The sequence below is a fragment of the Lipotes vexillifer genome, unplaced genomic scaffold (assembly GCF_000442215.2).
Source record: "Lipotes vexillifer unplaced genomic scaffold, Lipotes_vexillifer_v1.1 scaffold2094, whole genome shotgun sequence".
Lineage (NCBI taxonomy): Eukaryota > Metazoa > Chordata > Mammalia > Artiodactyla > Lipotidae > Lipotes > Lipotes vexillifer.
In genome coordinates this window covers 1,395,719-1,404,260 of record NW_006790887.1, presented here as the reverse complement: position 1 = coordinate 1,404,260, position 8,542 = coordinate 1,395,719, and the positions used below count along the sequence as shown (strand labels likewise).

The following is an 8,542-nucleotide window of genomic DNA, read 5'->3' as shown; positions in this document are numbered from 1 at the left end:
TCAGCAGGACTCCCTGCAGCTGCACTTCGTGTAGTTGCCTTAGACTGAGCAGGGACGTTTGCACAAGTGCCGACTATTAACAGGGTCTTCAAGGGCAATGCTGTTTAAGAAAAGACAGTTCTTCTGTTTAGCTTCAGTTCTAAACATTATCCCATGTTCAGAAGTGGGTGAAATATGATTTAAGTAGAAAATTTTAGCTATGTATAAATTTGTTCCATCTTTTATACTTTAGGGAGGACTTTAGAGCCCTGTGGGTCTGGGCCTCTTCCCTCTAGTTCACTTATTCCCCTGTGATTTTAACAAATTATCCTTCGGGTGAGTCTGTTTCCTCATCTGTTAGGTGGGGCATTAACTGTGGACAAGGTTGTTGTGAGGATTAACTAAGACATTGTCTGTAGGTAGGGTTCTGGCACACAACCAGTGCTCTGTCTTTTGTATTTGGTTTATTTTTTTCTAAACAACTTTGATAATATCAATATCATATTAGAATCTAAAATGTGCCTTTGTTCTTTTTAAAGAAAAGATTAAAAAAGATTTCTTGGGTAATGTCAACTCTTAAAAATAATCAAAATTTCAGTACTCATACAATGCTTATTTCTAGTTTGTAAAGATACTATGAATAATAAATATGAAAATTTATTTCATAATTAGACTTGTAGAGGAGATTTGAGTGGGTTTTTTTTTTTTTGGTGATGTTTTGTTTTTTAGGTTTTGTTTTTCAGCTGAAAAATTAGATTTGAAACCGAATGACATGTGTTCAGCATTCCTGTATGCCTTAGGAACACATTTTCTATTTTCCCTGTACATCTCTACCTTTCTTTGTGATGTTTTAGCTACTTTAAATTCTGTTTTGTGGAACACAAACAAGTGTTTATGAATATGTATTAGTGAGAAGCAGATTTTCGACTTAGTAAACAGAATTAAAATTTGGTAACAGATTTACTGTTTTCAATTTTGATATATTCTTTTTCTTTGGCACTTTGAAACCATCCCTTAAAAATTAAAAACCTCAGAATTATTGAGTGTCCTGGGATTCTCCACTAAGAGATGGCTTGACTTTTAGAATTCATCTCACATAAACTTTAGTGATGTGAGCCAGTTCACTTGTACTGGTAGCCTACTTGTGCAGATGGTTTCTCTGCCCTCTCCTCTGGTAGTTCTAGAATACGTTTCCTCAAATATTAATCTTACATAATTTCCCTCCTGAAAACTCCAGCGTTGACCCATTGCCAACAGAACAAAATCCACACTCCTTTGCGTGGCACAGAAGGCACCTCAGGCTGGTTTTGACCTGATTTTTCAGCTTCAGGATCTACCATTCCTCCCTTCTCTTAATCCAACCAGAGTAACTTGCATGCACCATTATTGCTGCTTAGTGTATTCTCTTTGCATGGCAACCCCCAGCTAACCCTTTCAAACCCATCTCACGTAGTCTTCCTGAGTTTCTCGTGGACTCTTGGAGGCAGCATCAGACCCTCCCCAGCCTGCACTGTTCTTTCTTCCTAGACTGGCAGTCATACCTCTCCACACCCGTCCACCCGCCAGGATGAGCCTCCCAAGGACAGGACCACGGCCAATTCCGTGTCATGTCCCTGGCTTTGGGCACAGAGCCAGACCCAACTAACTACTTGAAAAATGGCTTCTTCAGCCTGTTTTTCAAAAAGAACAATCTAGGGCTTCCCTGGTGGGGCAGTGGTTGAGAGTCCGCCTGCTGATGCAGGGGACACGGGTTCGTGCCCTGGTCCGGGAAGATGCCACATGCCGCGGAGCTGCTGGGCCCGTGAGCCATGGCCTCTGAGCCTGCGCATCTGGAGCCTGTGCTCTGCAACGGGAGAGGCCACAACAGTGAGAGGCCCGCAAAAAAAAAAAAAAAAGAACAATCTATACGTTTGTGGTAGATTAAAGCACAGTGACGAAAATGCAGTAACAGAATCAGAATTCACACCAGGCGAATTGTATTTCTGTCCTGGTGCATGATGGTGAGTAGAGAAGCTCTATTACATGTAGGTGACTTGTGGGACTGGTGTGTGTCTTGCCTGAGGTGTGACAGGATGAATAGGAATTGCTGGTGTACTGGCAGAGCTAACTTGAGAAATACCGGTGAACTTAGAGAAATCAAATACTGTTAGGGAAGGCGAATATTTCATTTTGGAATATTTTTTACAGGAGTCATTATTGTTTTTGGTCATGAAAGTGTTTGTTTCAACATAGTTGTACTTTACCTTTAAAACTTGATGATTCAGAAAAAAAAATTTTCAAATCAGATTTGGAGTAGATTACCTATAAGAGCGTCTTGTTTCTAAGTATCATTCTCGCAAATATAATTAAAATGTAGTTTATGAAAAGTCTATTGTCACATAATTTGAGAGTCATTTATTGTATAAAGTAGTACTTCTGTGTTAGAAAATTCTTAGTTTTAATTGTAAATTACAAAAATAACTAGAAAAGTAGTTTATGCTTCTTACAAGTAATTCAAACATATAGAAATAGAGGAAAATATAAAAGCCTCATTCCCCTCCTTGTATTTTTTTTTTTTTTTTTTTTTTTTGCGATACACGGGCGTCTCACTGCTGTGGCCTCTCCCGTTGCGCAGCACAGCCTCCAGATGCGCAGGCTCAGCGGCCATGGCTCACGGGCCCAGCCACTCTGCGGCATGTGGGATCTTCCCGGACCGGGGCACGAACCCGTGTCCCCTGCATCGGCAGGCGGACTCTCAACCACTGTGCCACCAGGGAAGCCCCCCTTCCTTGAATTCTTGCAAACTTTTTCTGTACATTTATAAACTTGTATAACTTATATAAAAGTATATGTTTATATGCACACATACAAACATAACAGTATTTTTAAGAATATATGGCCTCTATTAATAAATTTTCATTAATTGGAAAGTCTGGCAATGTTTTCTATTACCAAACATAGTAGTTTCTTGTAATGCTTTAATTGAAAGTAGAAGTTCATTTGATGGTATTTGCACACATGAATTTGGTACGACATACTGACTGGAAGAGAGAGGGACTAATACGGGCCCAGTTGGTAAATTAAATCACTTGTTTGGTATCAATAGGAATTCTCTGATGCTGGGAAGATTAGAAAGGAACCACTTAAGTGTGCCAAGGATTTTAAGAGTTGGTCTTGGAGGCAGGAGGTGAGGGTCTGCCCCTGCCCATGGTTGTGTAACTCGAGGCCTGTCTGCATGGTCGTGGTGGTGGCTGTGAGGATGGCTGGGCGTGTTCCCAAACAGGAGCAGAGCGGGGTCCCCTCCAGTGGGGCTGCACTGGGCACTGGGCAGGGTTGGGGGGCTTGATTCAACCTAGGGCTCTTCTCATGTGCTTGTTTCTTCTACCCTGTCCCCTTCTTCCCCGGGCAACAGTGTTTTAAGTTTTTGTTCATTTTTTTATTAAAAATTTTTTAAGATACCCCGCCCCCCCGGGATGAATGGTAGCAGTTGTACCTGCTTTTCTCCATTTGTACTTTCACTTAAAAATAAATCCTGTGAGTTATTCCACAACAAGTATTCAAACAATTGTGGAAATCACTGCTGTGGAGCCCCTCCCCACTTCTGTAGCTGCGCAGCACTTCAAGTGTGGGTGCAGCGTCTGTTCCACCCCGCGGTCCTGGCTGCTTCTGCCACGGGCAGTGCTGTGCATGCATCATCTTTCTAGAAGAGATTCTCAGAAATGGAATTGCTGGGTCACAGGGTGGTTGGATGCACATGGAATTTTGTCATTACTACTTAATTATTAATTCGTGTTGATGGATACTAGCTCTTTCCTAGGAAGGAGTTTGAACGTTGAGTGAAACCAGTCTTAAATCGCTCTCTTCTTAGTCTTGGGTGGAACACTGGGTCTGGTAACAGTGTTTTATTGTGAACTGCTATTGTGTTTGCTGAACTTTGCCATCGGCTGTTTCAGAATTTGTGTAACCTCTGGAGTTACTCGACGAATCACTATTAAACACAAAATTTTCTACTTCTGGCTGGCACTCAGGACCTCGTACATTTAAGGCATGGAATCGGAGTTTCAGGCTCTACTCTGATCGAGTGTGTCCTCCTGAGGGCTCGGTGAGCTCCACGCACTTTGCACATCCCTTAGTAGCGAAGTGGCCAAAAACATGAGCAGACCAATCTGGTTTTCATCCCCATTCTGTCACTAGTAGCTACCCTGCAAATATGGGATAGTAATAGTTCAAATTTGTAGATCTGTTGTAAGAATTAACTCAGATACTATGTGTGTGACTAGCTTAGCACAGAAACTGTTGCATAAATAGCAACTCATACTCAGTAAATGGTAGTTACTTGTATTATTTTACACAAGTATAGTTTGTAGCTTAGTCATGTTGCCCTCATTGATCTTCCAGAAACCTAGTTCAGGGGAGATTTACAATCTGCCCGTCGGCCGTCCCTCGGCATCTGCCTTCCCTCACCTTCTGCTCCTCTGAACCTTTCAGCTGAAAGGCCTTGAAGAGAGCTTACCCTCATCAGCCACCTCATGCCACGATCTAAGCCCCTTGTGGCCTAGCCCAGCTAGTCTGGTAAGCCCTCCAGTTCTCCCCACCCCCAGCCCCAAATGCCTCCTGCCTTCTGGGGGGAAAGTGCAGTCCAGTTCCCTTCCGGTCGAACCTCTGCAGTGACAGAGCCTCCAGATCTGAGCAAACTTCGCCAGCAGTCCTTTCCTGAGTCTTTGCTTCTTGAGCGTCATCTTTCCCAACTCTTGAGCCTTTTCTTCATTCTGGAAGGTTGCTATCCATTTGGTTTTGTCCCAGGATGGATTCAAACTAACTTAATTTAGAAAAACTTATTTGTCATGCTAGCCCACCCTCGAGTCCAAGCAAATTAAAAGCTTCACATCCTGCAGTGTAAAGGAGTAGGTCTGCTCAGGCACGTGGACGTGGGGCAGGTGGAACCTGCTGTGGCCTCTCCGTGAAGCTGTGTGACCACAAAAGACATGATGACGGTGGCCTCTCCGTGAAGCTGTGTGACCAAAACAGACATGATGACGGTGGCTTCTCCAACCTGGACCTGGCTGCTTCTGGCCCCATTCCATGGTTTGTGCTTAGAGGCCAAGCCTGAGAGTGGAGTTGGTCCTCAAAGAGGCATCTTCTTGGGGACACCCCACCCCACAGTAATATTCCCTGACCTGCTCCTCTCAGCCAGAGGATGGGGTGGGGCTTGTCTTTTACTGGCTACAGTATCTGTGTTACTTAGGAAGGTAGGTGTGGCAGTTCCAGACCATGTCCCAGTCACTGGTACAAACCTGCCTGAGATGCATCGTGCAGCTGTGCCAGAACTGCAGTTTTCAGGATGTTAGTGTGGCCAACGTGTTCTTCTTTCTTCGAGGGTTGGGGGAGTACGGAGCATTTCTCAGAGGAGAACTCCCTGCCCAAAACAGCTTTAGCCTTTTTCTGCAGGGGTTGTTTTAACACCAAGTAGGTTTTTTCCTACCTCTGTGCTTATTTTCTCCAGTATACAGGCCTCATCATGGAGAACCATTAGAATTCTAATCCTCATCTGGGAGACGGTGTGGAGAGGAGCCGAACATGGAAGATTTGTGCTGGCTCCTTTGGGCCAGAAGGGGAGGGAAAGGTGGGCTTCTGAGGCTCTGAGCCTAGGTGCTGCAGGCAGGGGCCATGGCTGGTGGCGAAGGAGGAGCTTGAGACTGCACGCTCCGGGAGCCCCTCGGCCCAGTGGCAAGGTGGGCAAGGGCTTCTGAGTGTCCTTAGAGCATGGAGAGCCAGGGCCACGTGGTTCTGTGTAGGGCTTCCCAGTGGCAGGCTTAAACAGCATTTTACAAACAGTAGATATACAGGAAGAGTACTAAATGGCCTGTGTGGCGTTTTACTTAGAGTTGTCAGGAGATTGTAAGTCGTGTGTATGTTTTTCTCTTAGGTTCATTTTCCAGACACTGAAAGAGCAGAATGGCTAAATAAGGTAAGAGAAGAATACTGAACACCAGATATCAGTGGGAATTAGAGGATGACATGCCATATTTCCATATTTGGGGATTTGGACGCTGACAATATGTGAACGCATTTGGACTTTGCGGGTTGGCTTCTGCTCTCAAAAGAACTCGATCATAACTGAGACATTACTTTCCTTTTGTAAACAGTGCAGACTCTTTCTTTGACATGAGGAAGTTAATGATATATTCATAGTTGGATGTTTGGCCCTGTGTCTTCTTTCCTGATAAGCTACTGCTCAGATCTCTTTTATGATAGTCATAAGCGAAAATTTTGGAACATTATTGTGAAGAGGGAAATAACTCCCAAGAAATCTAGTGGTAGATAATCATCTTTTTTTTAAAGGTTATGTTTTTAGATCATTATACTTTGAAGTAGATCTCTTTTATCTCTATGTTTTATATATCCTTAGAGTTATATAGTAAAAACTAATGTGAATAATGATTACCCAAAAAGTAATCACTAGAAGTTAGTCCGTCCTTAAAGAAAACTCATTAATGTTGAGAATGATACAGTTTTAGAAAGTTTTTTAGCAGTGAGTTGAAACCACAGGATTTTCTGACTTTTTAGCAATGATTAAATGTGCTGATATGATTAAACAGCATATTTAACTAGAATAACTAATTCCTGCAACATATTGGTTGGTTAATCAATAGTTTACTGTTGTAATACATTTAAAAATTTTAGGTGCGTAGCAAAAAGGACGCCCACCCCCCTTTGCTTTTCAAAAATTCTGGTAAACTATAGGAGCATAATTTTCCATGATGACTTAAGTACTATACCATCTTGTTTAACCTGAGCTCTTTCTCCTTTTCAGACTGTAAAACACATGTGGCCTTTCATTTGCCAATTTATAGAGAAGTTATTTCGAGAAACCATAGAGCCGGCCGTGCGGGGAGCACACACCCACCTCAGCACCTTCAGCTTCACGAGGGTTGACGTGGGGCAGCAGGTTTGTTTCTTCTTAAGTGTTCTCACCTGTGCACAACTGAAAAGAATGGTAAACTACCTGAGACTGTCTCTAGAGAAAGCTGTTTTGCGGAAGGCTGGCAGTGTGTGCGGGTCCTCCCCAGGGCTGCCTCCCATGGGGCCCTCTCCTCCTCTGTTGGGGCCTCGCCTCGTTCGTCCACTGTGGTCTCTCGGCCAGTCCAGGTCCGTCGGAGGTCCCCTCAGCCCCAGAGAGTCTCTGCCCCACGTTCTTCTGTTAGAATTACGTTTGTACAGCTTTCTGCCATCTGTCCTGCTGGAAAGGGAGTTTGATGTGTAAACTCGCTAAGGATGATGAGACTGACAAAAGCTGGAGGTACCCGCTCCACCACAGCGTTTACAACAGCAGCTCAGGCTCCAGTGCTGGGCTTGCGGTGTGGCGGTAGTGACACAGGGGAAGGGAAAGGTAGGCTTTGTTGTTGGAATCATATTATATACAAAAGAAAGTCACTAATTCCAACACTGCTAGGAAGCCTCAAGACCACCATTAAGGGCAAGTTTCCTTTTTTATGTTTTTAAGTTAGTGTTTACAATAATTAGAAAGAGTTGAAGGTAGTATTTTTTCTGTTGAGGTGTAATTGACACATAACATAGCATTAGTTTCAAGGTAACATTGTTTTGGAGTTCAGTAGTACTTTTTTTTTTTTTTTTTTTCTTGCGTTATGCGGGCCTCTCACTGTTGTGGCCTCTCCCATTTGCGGAGCACAGGCTCCGGACGCGCAGGCTCAGCGGCCATGGCTCACGGGCCCAGCCGCTCCGCGGCATGCGGGATCCTCCCGAAACGGGGCACGAACCCGCGTCTCCTGCATCGGCAGGCGGACTCTCAAGCACTGCGCCACCAGGGAAGCCCTGGAGTTCAGTAGTACTTTTAAACTCACACACCAGGGCAGAGCCTGACAACCCACTCTCACCACGCCCTGCGTCCCGATGTTTGTGCTTCAGCCTGTCAGGGTGTTAGTGGATGTGGCTGAGGACCATCTGATCCCCATCCATGTCACTGCCCCCAGACACATTCCCATCCCACACTCCCCAGGCTGTCAGTCACCCTTCCCCAACAAGGCCTATTTTCTGTGGGCAGAGAATGCTCCTTCTCTTCCGCGGTGCCTCAGGTGTGTGTGTCCTGCCGAGCTGTGTTGTGCAGGCCGTTTGCCCGCTTGGCTGTGAGGTCTGCAACACGCTGCAAGTTGGGGTGTGGCCATCCTTTTGTTTGAGCACACCGGGCCAGCACAGGACCACCATGGGACACTACCTTTAATTTTCACTTTACCTCAGTCACCTCAAATGATCACGACAGGTGGGAAGACACAGCTACAAGCTAGAATGCACGTGACTGTGAAGGGCGGATGATGACTAGCTTAGGCCTCGACAGCCGTGTAAGGTCTCTGAGGCACGTCCTTCCCCTGCCTGCCCCTTCTCCTCCGGCCCTACAGTCACTGCCTCCCTCTGGCTGGCGTTTGTGTCTCCCAGAGTCAGGTAAGCTCATGCTTGTGCAGATCTGGAATTCTCGCTCCAGCTGGGTTTGTCTCAGGAAGAATTACATCCCTGTTTCACATTCACTTCAGTTTGATGCTATGTAAGATCATCATCGGAGGAGACGGCA

The 8,542-nt window shown here is 45.0% G+C and overlaps 1 protein-coding gene across 1 annotated transcript in view; it reads left to right on the top strand.

Moving 5' to 3' along the window:
* Positions 1 to 8,542, top strand: part of ESYT2 (extended synaptotagmin 2) — an 86,862-nt gene that overhangs the window by 35,955 nt on the left and 42,365 nt on the right. The window contains exons 3-4 of the mRNA XM_007463993.1: positions 5,885 to 5,926; positions 6,773 to 6,907. Of these exons, the coding sequence (XP_007464055.1) occupies positions 5,885 to 5,926; positions 6,773 to 6,907 (177 nt within the window). The remainder of the gene's footprint in view (positions 1 to 5,884; positions 5,927 to 6,772; positions 6,908 to 8,542) is intronic.